This window comes from Rousettus aegyptiacus, unplaced genomic scaffold, assembly GCF_014176215.1.
Source record: "Rousettus aegyptiacus isolate mRouAeg1 unplaced genomic scaffold, mRouAeg1.p scaffold_m13_p_8, whole genome shotgun sequence".
Lineage (NCBI taxonomy): Eukaryota > Metazoa > Chordata > Mammalia > Chiroptera > Pteropodidae > Rousettus > Rousettus aegyptiacus.
In genome coordinates, this window is record NW_023416311.1 from 49851286 (window position 1) to 49875032 (window position 23747).

The window sequence follows — 23747 nt, forward strand, 5'->3', positions numbered from 1 at the left end:
TAGGAGTGGACCTATTTCTGGGCTTTCTATTCTGTTCCATTTATCGATGTGTCTGTTTTTATGCCAGTACTATGCTGTTTTGATTATTACAACCTAGTAGTAAGTTTGGGTATGATGTTAGCTGTACATTTGTCACATGTGGCCTTTATTATAAAACTCCTAGAAGAAAACATAGACAGTAAAAGCTCTAACATTGTTCTTAGTAATATTTTTTCTGATATATCTCCTCAGGCAAGGGAAACAAAAATATAAACAAATGAGACATCATACTAAAAAGTTTTTACATAGCAAAAGAAACCATCAACAAAACAGAACAAAAAAACAACCTACTGAATGGGAGAAGACATTTGCCTATGATACATCTGATAAGGGGTCAATATACAAGATTTATTAAAAACTCATACAACTCAACACCAAAATAAATTCATACATACATACATACATACATACAATTAAAAAATGAGCAGAAGCACTGAATGGGTATTTCTTCGAAGAGGACATACAGATAGCCAATAGGCATATGAAAACATGCTGAAGGTCACTAATCATTAGAGAAATGCAAATTAAAACCACAAAGAGATATCACCTCACACCTATCAGAATGGTATCATCAATAAATCAAAAAACAACAAGTATTGGTGAGGATGTGGAGAAAAGGGAAACTTCACACACTGTTGGTGGGATTATAAACTGGTATAGTCACTGAAAAACAGTTTGGAGTTTCCTCAAAAAATTAAAAATAGAAATGCCTTATGACCTAGCAATTCCACTTCTGGGTATTTATCCAAAGAAAACCAAAATACTAATTCAAAAAGATTTATGTACCCATATGTTCATGGCAGCACTATTTACAATAGCCAAGATAGGGAAGCATCCTAAGTGCCTATCAATAGACAATTGGATAAAGAAGTTATGGTACATATGCAATGGAATATTAGTCATAAAAAATGAGATTTTATCATTTACAACAGCATGGATGGACCCAGAGGATATTACACTAAGTGAAGTAAGTCAGACAGAGAAAGACAAATACCATATGATTTCGCTTACATGTGGACTCTAAGGAACAAAATAAACAAATAAACAAAAAGAAAACAGACTCATAGGTACAGAGGACAAACTGGTGATTGCTAGATGGGAGGGGGGTTGGAGGGCTGGATGAAAAAGATGAAGGGGTATAATTAGTTTCAAAATAGTCACAGGAATATGGAGTCCGTACTCCATGTAGTCAATAACATTGGCTATGGTGCTAGCTGGATACTAATCAGGAGGATCATTTCGTAAACTATACAAATGTTTAACCATTGTGCTGTACACTTGAAACTAATATAAAATAAAAAATTATAACCAGGCAGCTTAATATACATGTTTTTACATGAACAAAGTTCACAGCCAAAAATGGAATTAAAGCATCTATTTAGTGTTCTATCCTCTTGCTCAGCCTGTGTAATGAGAACCTGGTGGTATTTCCATCACGATTCCAAGCTGGACATACGCCATTTCTTACAGGGCCTCTGAAATGACGTCATACTTCTCTTGAGCTGTGACTTATTTAGTTTTCACATTTTAAAAAGTGATTCTATTTTCCACAGGTGAAACAGACTGTTGTCTTCCAATATGAATACTATTGTGTGGCTTATTCTTTCTTTGCGGCTTTTCTATCTATCCCACTGGGAGGTAGATATGGCATATGAAATTTTCAGAAATGTTTCTAAATGACCAATGAAAAATCAGTCATACAAAACTGTGGTGAGTTAAAACACTTGGGAGTCCCAGGTCTCATTTTATTGTCATGAATTTTGAGCCAGGCATTATAGGAGAAATTAGCATTTCTATGTGTAGTGAAAGAGATGGTCTTTAATTATTTGGCTTCCAATTTCTTCACATTAGCAATGATGTTTTTTGACAGTATAATAATAAATAGAGTCAGTGTTCTTTTATTCTCTCAGCTTCATCTCTCCCTCACGTTTTCTCTTCTTATTTTTCCATCCTTTTATTTATCCATATACCTTTATCATGGAGCTTTCTACTTTGCACTGACTAGCTTAAGAAACAGCTGTAATTTTTAAAAGCAGCAAAAACACTTTCATAAGGCACGTTGTTTTTTTTTTTTCCTTTAAAAAATCATCCTTTTATATATCAGGTACTCCTGAAGCATCTTACATAGAATGATAAAGAAAGAGTCCACTTTCTTCATTGAGATACATCCTTAAAAGTGCTTTAAAATGGGTATCTAAATTGTACCTTCATTATAACACAACTGTATCATTCATATCACATACAATATGAGATAGATGTGTGGGATGGCAGGCCTGAATTTATTTTGTTACTTTTTTTTTTTTAATCCTGCTTTAAAAAGAACTGTGTTGTCTTGCTTTAAAGATTTTTTTAAAAGGAAAAGAAACCAGAATAACCTTCATTTTTTGGGGGGATAGGAGTGGGGTTGTCGGATTGTTACTAAGCAGGCTGTTCCCGTGGCAACAAGGGCAACCATAAAAGAGTACTGGAAATTGTCTAGAACACCCTTGACTTTAAGAATGCTGAAATACCATTGAAAACAGAGGCCTGGTTGACATTTGAACTACATACAACTCTGTAACAACAAAAGAATACTAACAATGCTTCAAATTTGTTTTTTCCATTGCAGTTTACCAAATTACCATTTCATTTGATCCTGACAACATTTTACTCTAGGCACGACTGGCATTATTAACTTCATTTAAAAAATGTAATTGTGGTGAGAAGACAGGGACTTCTCCTTTTCTTTTTCCTCCTCCTCCTCTTCTTTCTTCTTGTTAAAGTATGGCAATAAAAAAAGAAAAAAATGATGCCCAGTTTTAAAATAAAGAAGAAATCGTTTCTCAATTAAAAAAAAATTAACCCCAAATATGAACTAGAAATATAAATTGACTTCGACAAAACTAGAAGACACTTGTAACCTCAGCCACAATACATGAAAAAGAGCTGACAAATCTGAGTAAAAGTCAGACAGGAAGAGGCCTGGAGAAAATGCTTACAGCTCCAGATCTCAGTAGTTAGGCCAAAAAACTCCAAAATCGATAGCATAACCTGAGGAGCAAAACTAATTCTTGTCTGAAACAATGGAAATGGGTAGGGGACTTTCCGGATATAGCCTAGTACCACAGAGTAGCAAAGCCAAAGGAGGAAATGCAGACGTATCATATTTACCATTAGCAGTCTGTAGATGAGACAGAGTGGAGGAAAGAGACTCCAAAGGTAGGCAGCTCTGCAATAGGCAATTTTTGCTGGCTGGAGATAATAAAAGACTAAAATAGCATTCTCAGATCCACAATCCTGTCATAAGTAGCTTCACTATAACCCAGGAAGAACTGTGTTAGCCTGAAATGCTGCCCTACACACCATGTGAATTTATGTCAAATGAGCCAGAAACTTGCCTCTTTTAAAGATGAGTAATAATTGAAAATGAAATTAGATAATGTTCATACAAAAACACTCCAATAAAAGTAGGAAAGAAACAGGAGAAACAATAGCAGATAAAACCATTCAACAACAAAAAAAGTGAATCCACTGAGCACATGAAATCTGTGACCAAATAAATATATTGTTATAACTCAAAGAACTTAGGGAAACAAAAAGGTCATACAGAGCGAGATATAGGTAATCAGAAATACTATGACAAAATAACCAAAGGAAATAGAATATGACCTAACGAAAGGTCAAAAAAGAAATGGAAAAGAAAAAAATATGTCATCCCAGAAATAAGTGCCACATCAGAAGGAATACAGAGGTGGTAAACTAAGATCAGCAAAGAGAGGAAAAAGTGGAATGATTTCTTTATCTTGATTAACCAGGGGTTCAAAATATAGCATTTAAATTGATAAGCATGTAATTAAGGCATAAACGTATTTATAGGAATATAGTTAAACACAGGAGAAACGTGGAAGAAATACAATCAACTAGAACTGTGCAGTAAAAGCATTAGGAAGTACAAGTATACTAACTGGGCATTGCTCAATTAGCAGGAAGTCAATAGCATTTAAAAAATTAAATATATAATTTAAAATTATAGTTAAGAAGAAAACCACTAGTGGAATACAGAAAACTATAGCAAACCTGGATAATATAATGAAAGTATAGTGTACAGTGTACAATGTTGATTACTTATCCATCATCCAACTTCCCCTCCCTCTTTCATATCAGAATACTAATTTTGGTTTTATATCCATTCTTTCTTCATACAATCATATGCTTTCGGCCAGTGGTTCTTAACTGGGGTGATTCTGCCCTTCAGGAGACATTTGGTAATGTCTGGAGACATTTTTGACTCCCACAATTTGGGGGATGCTACCGGCATTAGGGCAGGGGCCAGGATGAGGAGACTGGATCCAGGCCAAAATCCTATGTGTGATCTTACCATAGGCAATTACAAAGTCTGCCTGGCAGGCTTCATGGGACAAAGCTGCCCTCCTCACATAGTCTTCCAAGTGAGTTATAGTCATAGACTCAGGCCCCCCTGGGCTGGCATGCTCTTATGCATATCTGCATTCCTAGCCCAGGAACCTCCAGGGGCCTCTTTATCAGGGGTCTTTGGCTGAGATACTTTCCAGCTGTCTCTACTGAAACTTCCTTATGGAGGTGGGGGTATGGGAGAGGCCCTGACCAAGACATTATTCTTCACTGTTTTTTCTACTCCTAGCTTTCCCCCTTTTTCCTGCTCCCAGTCTCCCAGGTTCACAAAATGGCAGGAACTTTTTGTTCGGTGGTCCTTAGCAGTGAGACAATTTTTTCCATCTGTACTGCACGTCATTTGACTGACCCTTTCCCACTGCCATTCCAGGAGGGAAAATGGCGCAGTGCGGAGCCAGCACTACTTTTTTTTTCGCTTCTTGCTTATATAATCACAGTAAATGAATAAAGATTTGTTATTTTCATTTTGGTTCATCGTCTTGACTACCTTAGTCCCTGCAGCTTGGCACAGGAATACTGCTAAACACCCTACAATGCACAGAACAGTCTCACACAATGAAGAATGATCTGGTCCCAAATATCAACATTGATAAGGCTTTTGGGGGAACCTGACTTCACCACAGCTCTAGGGCTAATAACGTCATGGAATTCTCCCAGAGAATGTTATTCACCCAGGAATAGGCAGATGACCAAATAGGCTGGCCCAATCACAGTGAAGTGAAAGATTTACTATTGCATGAATGAGGGAGAATTTCCTTCAATTTTTCTTGTGTTGGACATGAACTAGGAAACATTTGGCTCTGACTGCCATTGGCAGCGAACATAAGGGAAAACAACTTTGGGGTAAAGTTTGTATTATGTCAGAGGAGAGAACCTGGGATCCACTATATACTATATTAAAATAAAATACCTATACAAAATGACATAAGTACTTTAAAAAATTAAAGGGTGGATGAAGATGTATCAGGCAATGCAAGCCAAAATAAAACAGATTATAATCTTAATGTCTGACATTTTTAATTACAGGGTAAAAGCATCCATGGAGACAAAAAGAAAAAAAAGAAAGTACTATAAAAATGATGAAGGTAAAAGCTGTCCTGGAAATCGAAGTCGTGAATTCATATGCAACAGAAAATGTAGCCAACATACTACATAGATAAAAAGAAAGTATAATAAAAGCCTCACTAAAAGGAGAAATGGACAGAAATCTCTAAGCAGAAAGTTTAATTTACCTCTCTCTCAAGTGATGAGAGTCAGGAGCACATGGACCAAAGGAAAAAGTTATAAGAAATCTAATATATTTAATCAAGATATAATTTATATAGTTTAAAATAATACATAGATTTTATATAGTCTTTCATTCTCTAAAAATAGACACCAGATCTTCCACAAAACACTGACCCACATAAAGAAAACTTTACATGGCAGTAGTTTGGAACCCAAAGGGAGAGCTAGTTATACATGGATTCCTTATCATAAGTGATTCTCGTGGGAGTCTAACAATTGTTCCCATAGAATGATTATGCTTTTATTTCTGAAAGCTCCAGGTACAGGGAAAGAGAATTAGAGACGGACTAGAGAGGGCACTACTGGGCCACAGAAGCAAACCTGACTCAGAATAACACGGGCAGTCTACACTGTCCAGATAACAAGGCAAGGGTAAAATGATGTAAAATCAGTGAACACTAAATTAAGCAAACTTTGATACACATACAAGGAAAGAGCAAGAGCTTTTACCAAAGTAAGAACACAGACAAAAAAAAAATAAAATCTTTGTTCAAATTGGCACAGAACAGTGTAATAGTGGACATGTACATCTGTCTGAAGAACCTGGAGGGAAATCTAGATGACTCTGAGCGAAAGAGACTTTTTCCTTGTCTGAAGAGTTTTAATTAGATATTTTTTGAAGAACTATATATGTGACTTTTATAATTGCTCTCTATTCCTCTTTTGTTCAATATTATGTACTAAGAACAGTGCCACATGTTCTCTGTCCCTTTATTGTCTCTTTTCTGCTTCCATTTCCTGCTCAAATGAAACATAAGGAGGTTATTCAGCACTTTTCTCCCTAACCGCAGACTGGTACAAAACCCCAAAATATTTGCTCGTAGTTGAGAATGGACTATGAGAACTCATTAGAACCAGAGCAGCAGAAACTGCCGGTGCTAGACTTTGAGGGCAAATTTAGGTCTGAGCCCAGGTGTAGGGTTTTTAAGGGTGAAAAGACTGAATAATGTACTGTAAAGACTCACATCCCAGGAGAGCGGGACAGTTTCTCAAGCTGGGCTTTCTGATCTCTTGCTGATTAGAGTAATAGGCTGTAAGGCTGTAAGGCTGTAAGAAGAAATATCTTCTAGTATTTGAAACAAACGAACAAAAAACACACCTTCTAAGGGCAGAATGTAAGAAATAGATGCTTCCATAAAATTTCTTGTTCTGATATAGAAGACTTTTTGTTGTTTTGGAAAATGATTCTAAGATTTTTACAAACAAGACTACTCAGTCTGCAACGCAATATTACTGAGTTTAGTAATTACAGTGAATTCAGAGTTCTTATTTATAACCATGGAAAAAGTGAGTTGTACTGAACTTTCTAAATTATTTCTAGAAAATTAATATACTGTGATGTGTATAGCCAATAAAGTATTGTATTTAATATATAAGATAAGCATTGTTTAACATTAAAAGTTTTCCTCACTCTTTCTACTTTGAAAGTGAAAAGGAAAGAGAAAAAGACTGGAAATAAATAATAACTTGCCGTTTGAGTCATTCTGATTCTGGAAATAAAACATTTTAATTCAGTTGCACTTAAAAAATAAAAGTAGTTTCCTTACTCCCACTACGAACACATTAACCACATTTTCACATACAGAAAGCTTAGGTACATTCAACTGTTTACAAGACGTGTCTCCACGTAATACATTTACATTCATGTGAAGTATATGAACTTACATAATTGTTTATATTTGTGACTTTCACATCTGGTACCTTTTAAAACTAACATGTAATATGTTTATTTTCTAAAAGTCAGTTCATATGATTTAAGGTTAGGAGAGTATCTTCTGAAGAACTTTAATAGTTGTATTCATATGAGAATTCAATAATTTTTAAACTCAAGGTTCAAATGGAAGTTTTAGCAATTTAAGTTATCTGACTGGCAACGTATGGAATTCATATCAGGTTGTACTGTACGGATTACAGTTTAAGTCATTTCAAGTGGATATAATTATTTGTAAAGAGAAAAAAGCACCAAGGATAGTATTTTTTCACATCATAGATGAAATCACAATACAATGATCTCAATTTCCCTTCAAAATCTAATCATTTGAAAAAAGCATTTATTTCAAATGCCGACTCTTTAAACTTTCTTAGTGAGATCAACTGATACACAAGAGATAAGGATGGAAATGATAAAAACAGGTGCTATACATAATATTATCTAATGGCAGAATTCAGATATTCTTCTCACATTTATGATTTCTATTTTTGAACTGAGTTCCTTAGATCTAAAAAGAACCATGAAAATAAGTGCTACACTTATAAGCTTGTCAACTTTATCTCTGAAAAAAGAAACTCGAAGGATGTCTTTCTTGCTAATATATAAAGCAAAATTTTCCTGATAAACAAAAGCACCTTACAGTAAGGAAATATATAAAGAAAATATTTTCTACAAATTAATATACAAATATATATGCATAATGGTATAGTTATCCCAGCTGTATATGCAATATTTTAAATAACACACAATAAAAAAATTCGAAGCACAAATTGAAAAAATAACCCATATGGCAAAACTCCAGTTATTAAATATTGCAGCATATGTATAATTATAATAATTGGGGGGAAAAGTTCCTAATCTAAATGGTCAATGAAACGTCTTTGGAAATATACTTTTTAAAAGTCTCTCTCCAGTATGAAATCCTGATCATCAAATTTCAACCCAAGCTACAGATTTTCACAGCCAAGAAAATCAAAGTGTGCACAGAGGCTACCTCACAGAGTCGTCACTAAATAGCATTATTAATATGACATTGGTACAGGCCAGCTGGGCTTTCATGTTCCTTTTCTGTATCACAGGCACATGGTAAACATCAATAAGGACAATAGATCTTTATCAACATACATTTTGCTACTTATAAAATGCTAATAAACATTGTTTTAAACATTTCCAGATCATTGCAAAAGTTCCTTACCTGAATATATGTAAGAATGCTCTAGATTTAAAGTATTTTTAAATGAATACAGAGATATAGAAGGAGAAATATAAGCTACTTACTACTTGCTTTGACAGTTTTAATCAAGGCTTACTATGTGTTTTTTTTTGTCCTAATGAACACATGATTTTATGAGTATAAGGAGTTCCAGCTCCTGTTAAGATTCATTTCTTCTTCCCAGTGGTTTTTTTGTGTTCATGCATTTCTGTTTTGCTAGTTAAAGCCTTTTTGCGAGATGAGGTATTAGGAACAACTGCACTAGAAGGTCCGCTGGTAACTATAAAAAAAAAAGAAAAACTATTGCTTAGATCTTCACAAGTAATCCAAGTTCAAATAATATGGCTGAAGAACAAAATTATTCACTTTATGGTATAACTGTGACGTAAATGAAGCATTGTAAACATTTAATGAAGCATTTTTAACCTTTTAATTTTTTAGAATTCAACACCAATACAGAAAGGTAATATCAATGAGCTATGCTCACAAAGCAAATTTCTTTTTTTCACTCTACATTCTTCCTGGGAAATTTATTTCATCATTTTTAACTACCATTTATTGTAGTTAACAACCTGCGGATTTATACTTCTGGCCCAGGCCTTTTCCCTTACCTCAAGATCTGTATATCTTATATATCCTACTAGAAACCTCTATACAGCTATCTGACAGAAAACATAAACTTAACATGTTTAAAACTGAACTCATCATTTTCCCTATAAATATCTTTCTCCTGTATCTCCTATCTTATCACTATCTAAAAAGCTAAAAGGTTAAAAAACTAGAGATATTCTTGATTTAGGACTCATCCTTCTACATCCAAACCAACATCAAGTCTTAATGCATTATCAAAAAGTTAGATTCTAAGCCAAGTTATACTTCTGGTGCAGATGGGTAAGCTCCTGTCAGACCTATCCTCCCACACATATTTAACTCCGGATAAAGTATGAAACAACTACCTGAAGGCACCGAAGAAAGAGCAAAGGCAGACATATACCGGGAAAGAATCAACACTAGGAAAACGCGGGATAAGTGTGTGTCCCCTCCCACCACTTTTTATTTATTTTCATTATTTTTTAAAGCTTTTGGCCGAAGGACAGGGTCCAGTCTGCACCACGTGGAATGGTTAAAACTTACTTTTACTAGCATGAAGAACCAGAACCAGATGACAAGTACTGGGACAACTACAGCTGCTGGAATCTGGTGGGAAATCCCAGAGAGAGCCCCCAATTCTTTCTTTAAACTCTGGTCAAATTTTAGGCATGAGCAGAGTAAGCTCCAAAAAGTCCAGTTAAGGCTAAAGATGTGAAGAGACAGTTAAGCGGCCAGCCACTTCAAGGGACAGTTTTGCAATCTGAGTTCAGATAAGGTTAACTCTTTGCTTTAAGAAAAAAAACAAAAAACAAAAAACCAAACAACCCAATACTCTTTGGAAGAACATGAGAGCAATAAGAGTCCAAAGTGTCTACAACATATCATTCATAATGTCTAGGATACAATCCAAAATTACTCAATACATGAAAAAACAGGAAAACATCTTTCTTCTTGGGAATGGGTAAATCGATAGAGACTAATCCTGAGATTAGCCAGATTAACTGACAAGAATTTTAAAGCAACTATTTAACTATGTTCAAGAACAAAGGAAAATATACTTATAATGAATAAAAATATAGTTAATTTCTGAAGAAAAAATGTTTATAACTAAAGAATAAATAATGATCTGAAATAAAACAAAATCACTGGATGGGGTTAACAGCAGAATGGAAGTGACAGGGAAAAGTTAACATCGACCATGGTTATTACCAAAAAAGGAAAAAAAAAATGCCTTCATATAAAATGACTAAAAGGATGCCAAGGCTAAACAGAAAAGCAAAGGAAGATGGTCCATAAATTAGTTTGGAGAAAGATATGAGTATGTAATATATATATATTTTAACAGATGTGGGGAGACAATTAAGAGAGGAAAAAATACAAATATATCAATAGGCTACAGTAAAAGATTTTTAACCCTTAGGATCAAATAACTTGGTAGAGTGTAATGATCCTACTTAAAAACAGATTTCACATTTAAAAAGAAAGCTGTTATTATTCCTTTAATTACTATACAGAATCCACAAATTTGTACACACTCCTAACCTGGTTTGCTGCTTGCTTTAGTATTCTTTAAGGTAGCTGATGGTGTGGGGAGTATCTTTGCAGGTGTGTATGTATTTAAAGATACTTTTCTTCTCATTCCTGGACTGGAACGTGAAGCTGTGGAGGCTGAAAAAACAAACAAACATGGTAATTCAACAACTTCCTGCCAATTCTATCTTTATGTTTTAGAAAAGTTCTTATGACATATTTAGTGGCCCTATGAATGAATATACGTAATAACAGGAAAACAGACAAGGCAAGCTTTGCAGAATAAATTCAGCAAAACCATCTCTCCTATGAACATTTCTCTCACACTCTTTGCCAAATAGATGTTCTGTTTATATTGTAAACATTTAGCATGCAATAGTATTCACTAAAGAAATGTCAACAATAGCAGACTTGATTTTATCCTGCCCTTATACAAACTCAGATCTTGAGGGATGGGAAAGAGATGATGGTATAGTTTTAATTTCCTGGTAACAGAAGATAAAGGGTCCCAAACTGTTTTTCTCTCAAAAATATCAAGTAGAGGTACAGGAATAGTTCATCTGTAAATACAATGGTCTACTAAACTATCTTATTTAAGAATAAACTAATCATAATTTAATAAATCAGATTGTCTTCCAATATTACCCAGCCACAATTTATTTCATTGAAGAGAATTTTAAAGATTTTTTTTCTCTTTCTGATAAAGATGGAAAGATTGAGAGGTGTGAAAGGAAAAGTAGAGATAATTCTTAAGTATGGAGTCCTCTGGGAAAGAACAGGCCAGAGTTTGGAGAGCATGAGCTTCTGAGTTCCTAAACAAAAGGAGCTGAAAGGATAACAATTAAAAAAAAAAAAAAAGATTTGCCTATTTTGGCAATTTTTGAGGAGGACCTGATAACAATAAACATTGTGTCTCTGAAAAATCATTAGGTAGACCAATTATGGCAAAGTTGCTTTAGGTGGTTGACACCTACACTGAATAAATATAAATTTCATTGGCAGAAGCTCAAAGTAGTCACTAACGAAATAATATGCAAGTGACAAAAAAGTCCCTAAAACATCATATAAAGCTCTTTTCTGCTTGCATTTTTAAAAATCCTATTCTGTTAACTTCCAGCTCTAATTTATCCAATTAGTATTACTATACCTCTTCCTCCAATTTAACATTGTCAGTGCCCCATTATAAACTATCCGTTAGTTTCTATAAACAAACTTTTGGAATGACAGAGGATTAACAATGTCCTCTTTTTTGTTGTAACACCACAAAATCAGTATAGTTCTGTATTATGACGCTACTTTCTTGACAAGTTAGGGAACTGAGTATAAATAATGTAAAAATACTGTGATTATTAAATATTAATTCTGTGGTTACATTATAAAATACAGAATTCTGATATGTCTAACGTAATTGGCATCCTATTTTCTTTAATATTCAAAAAGCATTTTAAAAAAACACATTTTAGAAGATCTGTATTTTAATTTTACTTGACCACTAAAATAGTTAATTTCCTCAGCAGCGTCTTTTCAAGTTTTTCCCTATAAACAGGAAACTTTTCTCAAATGAAATTTTAAATAAAATGGATCAAAACAAATAATCTGGTTGACGCAGCCATGAAAGACATAAAGCCTATTCAACACTCTTCTCTTCCTCTGGACACTCCCAAAGCTCTTGGGAGTGTAGTCTGAAGAACAGTAAACTAGATTAATTCTAAGGTTCACCCAATTCTATGAACTGCACTAACTGTATTTACTTTCTCATCTAGTTCCTTTAGTAAGTAATGGCATGAAATTTTAAGAGAGCAAGAGGGATTGGGGTACAACTTGTATCCATGATACAAAGAAGAGCTAATTAGAACTGGAAAAGTAATTTAATATCCTTCATTTTATTAATATACCTCAATAACACACTCTGATGAATTAAATTCACTAACCACAGAAATGAAGCCATCATAAAATAGCACTAAGATAAACCTTCAAAGATTACTTTTGTACATATTCTACCAAAATTATCTACACTAAGTTCTTATTTACTAATTAGAATCTTTCTTTAATCTCTATATATTAAAATTACAAATCCCTGCCCCAGAGAAGCAGTAAAACAATATAAAGGTAAAAGGGTAAATAAGAATTTATTCAAGTTTTCTACTTCATTCTAAAGAGTGGTATTGTCTATTTTTTCACCTAAAGAGCATAAAAGGAGATGAACATCCTTTATTTTCCTGACTTTAACTTTATAGCTTGAAGTTATTTTATTTGGAGTGTTATCAATGATCAGAATCACACACATTCCATATGCAAATGAAATATTTTAGAAAATTCACACCAAGATACCTATTACAATTAATTGTGGAAAGCTGACCTCTACTACCAGAAATAGAAGAAAAGGGAAAGGCCCCTACATTGCAGAAATGCAGGAGGCACCACTTGGATAGAATACAATATCCTCTATCAAATAATACAATGAAATCTGTCAAATAATACAAATAGATGGCCCAGGAAAGGAAAGAGAATAACAGCAATACATAAAAGTGGCTTTCACTCCAAACCTCCAGTTTTACAAAAAGGAGAACAGTATACAGATACTCTGTAGCTTTTCTAAGATATGACTAGGACTAGCAAAGATTCTTAATTCTAAGCAGAACACTCTCTTCCCAAACTGATGCTTCCTAAACTGGAAATTCCAACATGCTGAAGGGTCTCATAGAGCTGAAAGTGACAATAGCCAGCTGACTTCTCATACCCAAAAAGTTAGCTCTGAACATTCCCCAAAATGATGTCCCTCAGAATAGTGCTTCATGATGTTTAAATCTATTACCAAAAAAGGGGTTTCTTGAAAAATAAGTTCTGGAAAATTTGGGTACACAGCTTTTTTTTACAGAAGAACCTTAGCTGTTTATATGTAACTACACATCTTTAAAGGAATATAGAATATAATATAGTTTCCAAAACTTACTTAGTCATAAACCCACATTTTCTGCACACACTAATTAATCTCTTCTGAATATTTTCTGAAAAACAAATTTTGAAAAACTCTTGTCTTAATTTGCTATCTTAAGAGCTCTCCATGAATCAATGTGACTACTTACCAAAAGTGATGTGATGCCCATATGTGCATGTGTGAGTTAATGTAGACTGATATTTTGTAATTTTTAAAATATTTATTATAAAATGACATACAATAGGAATCTGAAAAAAGACTATGACTCCATGACTTTATATTATGTTGTTGGCTTCAACTGTTGGGTCTTAGATTTTTTCCTTTTTGTAATAGAAAGATTTTTGGGAGATGTCAAGAAAAGTGGTACACTGCATATTAAACCAAAGAATTCCAAATAATGTTCCTTTACAGCCCTTTCCTAAAATTCTATTCGATACTTGAGTTTGTGTTTTTATAAGTCTTTTACTATTCAGATAATATCTACTTCCCCCAAATCAAATAATAACAATAATTTTCCTACAAATTTCAGGGGTCTTCTGTGGAACTTCACTTGATGGAGAAGCAATGGAAGCAAGAAATTCATCCACCTGCTTTAAAGACAGGGCATTGTGAAGAGTTTCTAGAGGACAAATAGATGGCACCATAGAATACAATTCAAACCCTGGAAAACAAAAACAAAAATAAAAGTTGGATATTGAAAAATCATTAATTAAAAAGGAAGAAGACCATTTCTTAGAACTGGATATGGTATAGATATTTTCAATCTATCACATGCAAACACACAAGATCTCTGAAGTCATGATACCAGATGCTATGCAGTATGGGGTTGGAACAAGATGTGACAAAGAATTCATTTTAAATGTAAGCACATGATACAAGCATGCACACAATTTCACTCTATATTTCCATAAAAATAAAGAAATAATACTTAGAGAAGAGAACCTAGAGGAAAAAATATAATTTTTCATTTTTTTACTTTTAAAATTCAGGTCTATTTGATAAGTGAGTAAGCTGATGCCATGACGTATCCCTGATGCCAGGATGCTAAAGGAAACTTCTTATTAAAAAATAATTATGTAATTACTTGCAAAGAGTGATTTTATATACTTTTCTGGTTTTACCAAGGCCAACAATACTCTCTAGTGTGACCCTAAAAGAACATTCATTCATTTACGACAAAATTAAAATTCCCAAACATATTTACCTACCTTTATTGAATTAACACAATAACTCTATTGTTGGAAATTGCTAGTTGCGTAAAATTAGGCCAAGTAAAAAGCAATACAAAATACATACATGTTTGCATTCAACAGTGGCACAAAAATACAAAAATTTCATGAAAAAAAAAACCATGCAGATATGTATTAATACCATCAGCAAAACAAAAGCACTTAAATATAGTTTTTTAAAAAACAAATAGAAGTTATTTACTTTTTATAAAAATGGCTTGTTTATTTAAATTTTATTCAAATGAATGGTTTTTAAAATTGCTTTAATATACAACTAAAATAAGTCTTTCTGTATCTGCTCTTTAAAAAATCGGAATTTATTTTCCTCCAAAAACATTTTTAATACTTCGAGTTTCATATGAAGTCTAATATTAATTAAAAAGTAAAAATTAAATTCAGATAGACTGCAAAACTGCTTCAATAGGCATGTGCTCATTTTAACATTGACTGATATTTATTTAATTTTGAGAGAAAATAGTGACCCAAGAACTGCAATATTCTTAGCTGTAACAGAAAAACTTTGGTTAAAAGAGAGTCTAATCCTCCTAAGAAAATAACCAAAGGATTTATAAAACCGATATATTTAATTGTCAAGTGCAAACCAAAGCATGACAGAACATTACATATACTTAAAAAAACAAAACAATCCCCCAAACAACTATAATACTATAATAGCAGCTAAAGCACCTAGTTAAGCACCAAAGAAATTAGGCTTATACAAGTATTACATATTTTTAAAGTACAAGATTCATGCAAATAAGCGCAAACCCTTTCTTTGCAATATACTAAAATTAACAATGTGGTTTCTTTTATCCTTTCCTCAGAATGTTTTTAAGTCTTTGTGTAACAACTATTTTCTTGCATTTGTGTGTTAGACTATAACAGGCAAATGACAATGTAATTGAGTTCCTTGGGACTGCATTTTTTTCCATTTATCTTCAGTAAATACTTTCTTTAATGCACAATGAAAGGGTTAGCGCAGCAATTTAAAAAGCCACCCTGCTGTCATGTTTAGAAGCTATAAAAACATACCACTGGAGCCTAGAAATTCCACAGAGGAAACGGACCAGCACCTATAGAGGTGTAGGTGTTCTGCACAGAGGCCCAGAAAATAAGGTAAAGCACTGTCAGAAGATACTTGTTTCACCATGTTCCTTGAACTAAAGATGAAGGGAGGGGTAAGTCCATGATATGTGTTAAGATGGAAATAACATAAAAGTTAGGGAAAATAAAAAGTGAAAGAGTCAAATGACAATTCATAGGACAGAGAAGATAACACAGTATAAAAAAAATAAAATAAGACCCAAAAGAAATATTTCATGAGTTGAAAGGAATGCATTTTATATGCATTAAGCCTTATAATGTTTAGAAAATGTACATTTTTTAAAAGCTTAAACCAAAGAAATGTAAAATTATTCCATTTCCGTGAAATTTAAAGTTTTGGTTTTTTTTTTTTTAGCTTCAGTGAACATAGATTTCTCCTATATAAAAGTTGCAATATGGGCTACAAACACGCAAGCATTCTTCACAAAAACCACAGTCTTAAACCTGCAATGTCTTTTCTTAGAATTTTGTGACTTCTGTTTTCCTTGTGACTTCGGTTCTCATGCATGCAGGTTCTAGAAGCTGCAGCTATACTAAATAAGGACCTTTTCCTCCAAAAAGTAGCATTTAAACAGCTACAAAGGACAGAAAGCCCGATACGCTTTAAGGCTAAATTTTCACTTGTTGAGGATGAGATCTTCTTACTCCACCTTCAAGAAGTATTACTGTACTGTTATTTAGGTGTGCTGTTAACGGATCCAAAAGGGGGAGAATAACTAAAAACTTAGTTTCACAGAAGTTTTTGAAAAATCTGACTTAAGTTTTTGAAAGACTTATTTGCAGTTAAAAAGAAAAAAGTTCCAGAAATAAAAATACCTTTATTCTGGATAACAACAAAAACCTGTATGTTTTCTTTTAAATTCTTGGATCCTGAATTATTTCAAAATGATCAGTAAATACTCCTTCTTGCCCCACAAGAACAAGCTCTGTGTAAGAGCCATAATTGTGGAACAATTTAGTTGACATGTAATGGCCACAAAACACTTTTCTCTTCAGCCTCAAAAACTGAATTTAATTGAATTTGACTTCAAGATTTTTAGCCGAGTCTTATTTCCATAAGAAGTTATCCAAATTATAACAAAAACAGCAATACCAAAGAAACTGGTAGCTGGATAACAGCAAACTTATTACTATATGAGAACAAAGTGAATGCTGCATGAAATTTTCGGAGTTCTCCAGACCAAGTTGGGTTTTGCTTGGGACAAGAAGCAAAAGATAAATGATACTATACAGTAAAATCTGCATCCCCTGGTTCCCAAGAACTTGTCAAAGACACATCTCACTAGGGTATTTGACAAGTATGGTTCTCCATTTTTGTTAAATAGCTCAATAAAACAACAGTGCGGTCAGGAAAAATTTAGGAACAAAAAACATTAAAATTATTAAGAATTAAGGAGAAAATAAATAATATTAATTGCATTTTTTTAATTTGTGTACACTGATCACTTGAGAAATTAGAAGAAATTTTCAGGTGCTAATTTAGTATTAAAACTCATCATCAATGTGTTCATTTAAAATTTTGATGAGTATTGTTAAATTATTGTGTAAATTATAACTGAAAAAGGGATGTACACAGTATCAATACTTTGGGTGAAATAAGCTTGAATTATATGCCAATTGAAATTAAGGATGGATAAATGAATGATACTGTATATCCCAAATTTTGAAATAAAAGAAAAATAAAAAAGGATGAAGCAGGGGAGTATCTGTTAAAATAAAAACAAAACGTACCATTGGTTGGGTGTCGAGCAAATGAGATAGAAAACCTTTTAACAGCAGAACCGCGTGTGGCGTCTGAGAAAGAGAAAAACAGGTACCTGAAATTCATAACAGCTACCAAAAAGACACTTAAAAAAGGGGAAAAAAACAAATATATAAGGAGGTTAGTAGTAGGTGACATGCAGAAGGGACAATGAGAAAGGGTAATAAGCCAAATACTGGTTAAAAGAAGTAAAATGGCTTGATGATAGAGGCAAAGTATTTAATGAAATATACAAAAGAAAGAAAAGCAGGATGAGCTGGCAATTCTGATAAATCTGTGTTTTACTGACTAAAGTAAATTTGTGGATACATGAGAAAAAGTTTTAAATAAAGCTAATCCTGAAAAGGCTAATAAACACTCCTATTAACAAAAGGGATAAGCTTCCACAAGCCTCAAAAAACATTCTGAATTTTAAACCTTAAGGTATATTAACAATAGTGAGAGAATCTTCTCGATTAGGGATCCTAAAATATTGTCATCCTATGTTTATTTTTATAAAAATATTGCCAACATGATATTTTTGTCTATTTATAAACATTCTATTTTATTTATCTCAGTATCAGCAATAATTAATCTACCGGTTAACAATGCACAAAGTTTAAAAGAGCAAAGATTTATTTTTTATAATATGGTTTATCAACTATCTAAAAGAAGAATACACATGATACAGTTTTAAATTTCACATTTCAACAAACTACTCATTGAACAAGTTTTTTAAGTCTAACTACAATTAACTGATGAAACATGAATCCAAGCTGTGGATAACAGAGTATTGATAGTTATTTAGGGAAATGGTGCTAGGATTCCACTTGGTTCAGTCAGTGGACTGAGGCTTGCCTTTGAGAAATACTGTATGCTCATGGGTGTGTGCATGGGTGTAGGCTTGAATCTGTGTGTGCATGTGTGCACATACCATCTATGCAGCCAGAAGAGGTCAGCTTTTTACGATGAGTACGAGCATAATCCTGTAGGTTAGGTGCGCTTGAAGAACCCCCGAGTACCGAGGTGCTAAACAGGCCCGCACAGTGAGACCCTGATGGGAGTTAGAGAAAATACATACAACAACGGGTGTTCTTCCATTCATAATGGGAATTCATGCAGCATGCAAAAACATGGCTCTTACACATATTGGGCAGTGTAACAAGCTCACAAGTCACTTATAATGTCAATTTTAATACAATCAACTACTACTATTTATCATATGTACAAATGAGAGCATTTAACACTGGTCAAAATGTTGTCTTTGCGGAAAATAATATACCAACACGATAATTAAACATACATTTTAAAAGTATTAAAAACACAATCAAAATTCATTTAGGACAAGGGATTATGTCAATCAATTTGTATGAGCAGGCCATATGAAAAACCTCTCCTACCACAAACAAGTCATATTAAATCAATACTTTTGAATGTATGACTGCAAATAATCTTTTCTGATGCCCCTAAATTAAAAGTTATCAATATTTGTTCGAAAAAAAGCAAATCAAAGCTTATTTACTTGTGAGAAGACCAGCTGAAAACAATTCCTTTTAGGTCATCCAGACCTAAATCAGTTTAAATTCTAATATTTAAAGGGCTTAAAATCTTAATAAGATCCCAAAGAAACACATTATTAGCAAATAAAACACAGCCAGTATAAATTGATGCTTAATTTGTAGCAAAAGTCTTTACACCCAAGCAAAACTTTTACCACTGGGTAAGAATTAAATAATTTTCTCTCTATACATTATGATACATAAAGGAAGGATTATATATATAATTTCTGGTAAGATACTACTGTGGAAATATTAAAAGCTATAAACATTAGCTATGTATAATTAACTAAAAAAAGATCTTCAGGTAGGTAGGCATCAACAGACAGATCACATACTTAGTATAGAGATCACAGTACATAGATGAAACTTAATTTAGTAATGCTTTTATTAGACCTATTTAGACAACTGTTTACAAAAAATAATATGCTATAATTTCATACAGCTTACCCACAATGAGCTTAAAACCAAATAAATTCAGAAAGATTTTCTTCAATGTTGTTTTGCTACAGTGTTAGCCAAGAACCAATTATGTTCTATAGGTCATTGAGTAACACTGCCAGTGTGCATTAGTTTTGCTTTTGGTTTTCCTTAAGAGATGTTCAAAAGGAAAATTAATAAACATTAAAATTTTTTTAATAAGAAAAGTGGAAGGTTCTTATTTGTATGAAATAGCATATTTTCATCTTTATTAACTGGGAAAAATAAACTTTCCTCAATTGAAACATGTTGGGATTTTAACTTATAGATTACAAGATTAAAAACTAGCACTAACGATTGGACTAAGTAATTTATGTTGTGGGTGTTCAAAAGGGTTCCAAACAAAACAAAATTAAAGGCTATTTCTTGTTCATTCTATTATATATTTTGAGTTGTACAACTCAGCATTTCTGAATTAGTATATGTTAAACAAAAATTAAAGCATAGCATTTGGTCATGCTTTCACCACTGAAGGGTTTTACGTGTGTGAAAATAGTGAGTTTAAGAAGGTTTGGAATATAAGTTTTTAGACCACATACCTACAGTAGGGTTCTGCTTCTGTTCCACAAGAGTTCTTGGTGTTCGCAGGTAATTAGTATTTTCAGATACAACCTACACATGGAAAGCAGTACAAATGAGGTAAAACAGTAAAATAAATTTAGAAGTCCATACTTCATTTGTAGCCTGTTCCAGACAGACAAAGGTTAATAAGCTGTATGATAAATATTAGTAGAAATACATAAAACATGAAAGATCATGCAAGATCCCCTTCTGAAGGGAGTCCATTTCATATGAGGTCCTTGCAATGAAGTGGTGCGAAGCAGGCATTCAGAATGAAATACCATGTATGAAGCAAGACAGATGAAAAGAAACAATAGATTGATATTTCACTTTCTCTTAAAGAAGCCAAATGCCCACTCTTAAACAGCTCCTGTATTTGAAGGGGGGAAAAAACAATCACAAACAAAAGAAAAGACAGACAGAGACTGTTGAGGTCACCATACAATTACTTATCCATGCATGGGCTTTATCAGAGTAACCTTTAAAAATTCACAGCCTTAATGGATACCATAATCCCTTTTCCCATAATCAAAAGCATTATATTTCCAAAAGGAAATTGCTGAAATTCTTGGAAAAGTCACGTGTAACAGCAGACCTTTCATTGTAAAAAAAAAAACCAAAAAAAAAAAAAAAAAAAAAAAAACCAAAAAACCAAACAAACAAAAAACAAATCCCCCCAAAGCTATATATTTTAAGTTTCCAAATGTCATCACAGAAAGTCTTTTTGAAGTCATTTTATTTGACCCATATTGTTGATGGGCACATAGACATTGCCCCCTCTTATTTTAAAGAGAGCATAAAAATATACAACTGAAAAAAAAAAAAACACACATATTGTATGTATCCCTTAAATTAGATACTGCCAGATAATGGAATAAGAGGGAGAGAATGATTAGTATTAGATGCATCCTGCTAATTAACACAGGGCCATTTAAATTTTGATATTTAAAAAAAAGTACACATTCTTAGCAAATTCCAAATGGAATCTAATTTTTCAATTATGGGGGAAAAAGTTATTTTCTTACTATCAAATCATGTAATTTTGTTTCTCAATGTTGTAAAGGACAACTAAGTCAAAGGAAGATTTCTTTCCTTTTTAAAGAATTTTACTAACAAACTAAAAAGTACCAGGAGTATAAAATTTATTAATTTTAAACCCTCCCAGTAAAAATGATAAACACATGCAAATGTAAGTGGTTTCCTTCCTTCAAATATTATCAGATATCACAAGCATTTTTAAATGAACTCAAAATTAAAAAACAGAAGGATTTACTCTGATGTAAAATATAAGGGATTAGATGTCCTCAAAGACAGTTGTTTGTTGCTCTGAATGAGGGGAGGAAAAATGTTTAATGAAGTAAAGTTTAAAAACCTGTTGCCATGAGCCAAAAATACTGGATGTGAAAGCCAATGATTTGGGGGAGACAGGGGAAGAAGTGATTTGTTCCCCTGATCTGCGTCTTCGACGCCCAGTACCCACACCACTGGTATAATGCAGCCAGGTACCAGTACCCTCTGGGCTAGACACACTCAGGGGGCTCTCTTCCTGGAAGTGAGAAAGGGGGGAGGGCAAAAAAAAAAAAAAAAAAAAAAGCAGAGCATGCAAAGTTAGATACAACAGAGCCAATGATCAGAAAGAAAAAAAAATACAGTTTGTTCTCATTCGTTTATCAATTTTTTAAAAAAACTATTAAACAGTAATTTGGGAGCCAAATATTTCAATATTTGTGAAACTGATAAGAATGACATAAACCTAATTGCATGTGATAACCATTATGAGAATTATTTTATTATCTTAAATATACAAGGTATATTTCTACTGCTTAATAGTTAGTTATCCCTTCCCTCTTAAAACTGGAGAGATTTTAACAATTTTTTATCTTAGCAATTTTATTTTAGCAATTTGAAAGTATTCCGCTTAATTTTAGATATTCAAGAAATTTTGTGCTATTTTGTAAAGTTTTGGACCCAAAGCAGAAAAGAACCATGCAAAGGGTTAAAGAGATTTCAATGTATATAATGTAGAAAAGAAAATGTCTGCCAGACACTAAAAAAAGAATTAACTATAAGATGTATTCAAATTGCACTTGTTTACACTTTCGAGCTATCTATTTATTTATACCCTCCAAAGATTATTTACAGAGTTCAGTAGGCAAAACATGCAGCAAACATTCTGAATTTACATGTTTGCATGTTCAGGTTTCAGACAGTGAGGACAGAGTAAAATCTACTTGCACAAAATGAAGAGAATAGTCTTTTTCTCTGCATGTCTTTTGGAAGTACAAACTTCTGATATCCATGGAGATGGTAGACGCTGGAAATAGTCTTCAAGGTTTTACTTGAATAATTTACCTTATGGAAGTAAAAGTTTAGCATGGCATAGAAAATAATCTCTTAAGGGTAACTATTTAAGTATTTATGAGAAAAAAGGTGTATAAATGTGTTCTGTGTTTTAAGAGTTAACATAGGACAGTGATTTTGCTGAAGATTATACAAATACAGAAGAGTTGCAAAATGATGGCTCTATCAGTGTTACAGGCTTTTGGGAATGCAGAAGATTTAATGGTGAAATTCTGAACAATCTGATGAATTGCAGATTGCTTTGTTCAACAACATCAAAATCACTGCCCTCACACAAATGGCAGTTTAGGTTATTTTCTGAAATTAAAGATCCTTAAACATAACCTCAGATTTCATATTTTTAGATTAAGCTATAATAGAACAAATAACTCAAATTCTACAATTGTTAATCATCCTCTTTTATGATTAACTTAAAATATCACATTTGCAGGAACCCTAACTAGTATACATTATAAAATTACAACAATCTATTTTATTGATAAATGCTTTTTTCCATACATAATTGTCAAATTGAGACACATATATTTGAAATTTAAGAATTATAAAGCACTTATGTTTATATAACTTGGGGCTATAGAAGTGAGCATAATTCTTTTTTGTTGTTGTTTATATTCTTACCAACTAACTACGAGATGTTACACACTTAAGGCCTGGTATATTTAATCAGCAACGAAAAATATTGTCTAACTTAGAAGTTGATGGTTCTGTCTTAAATTCTTGCTTTATACTTTTATACTTTATATTCATTTTTATACTTTATACTCGAGCATTTAGAAAACATTTATAAGCACTGACTTCAATCACTACTTGCTGAATCATCCTACAGAGTCTATAGATAACCCCAAATAAAGGTATTTAAAGCATAAAAACATATACAGATGTTAAAGATTTACTTAACAAGCTTCATTCCAACTGTTCAACTTTCCTTTTAAATGTTACCTTAGCAGCTATTTAAAGGTATTCTACTCCTAAGCATAAGAATTAGCTTTAGTTATT

The 23747-nt window shown here is 32.9% G+C and overlaps 1 protein-coding gene across 19 annotated transcripts in view; it reads right to left on the minus strand.

Moving 5' to 3' along the window:
- Positions 1–7221: 7221 nt before the first annotated feature.
- PPIP5K2 (diphosphoinositol pentakisphosphate kinase 2) overlaps positions 7222–23747 on the minus strand; it is a 58721-nt gene continuing 42195 nt past the window's right edge. For 3 of the 19 annotated variants that reach the window (XM_036225391.1, XM_036225390.1, XM_036225400.1), the window contains 8 exons: positions 22626–22742; positions 21763–21936; positions 20369–20441; positions 18728–18847; positions 17784–17846; positions 14240–14380; positions 10794–10919; positions 7222–8940 (listed from right to left, as the gene is read on the minus strand). In XM_036225391.1, the coding sequence (XP_036081284.1) occupies positions 8828–8940; positions 10794–10919; positions 14240–14380; positions 17784–17846; positions 18728–18847; positions 20369–20441; positions 21763–21936; positions 22626–22742 (927 nt within the window). In that variant the 3' untranslated portion in view covers positions 7222–8827. The remainder of the gene's footprint in view (positions 8941–10793; positions 10920–14239; positions 14381–17783; positions 17847–18727; positions 18848–20368; positions 20442–21762; positions 21937–22625; positions 22743–23747) is intronic. The other 16 variants (XM_016141441.2, XM_016141440.2, XM_036225397.1 and 13 more) reach the window with 13 other exon arrangements.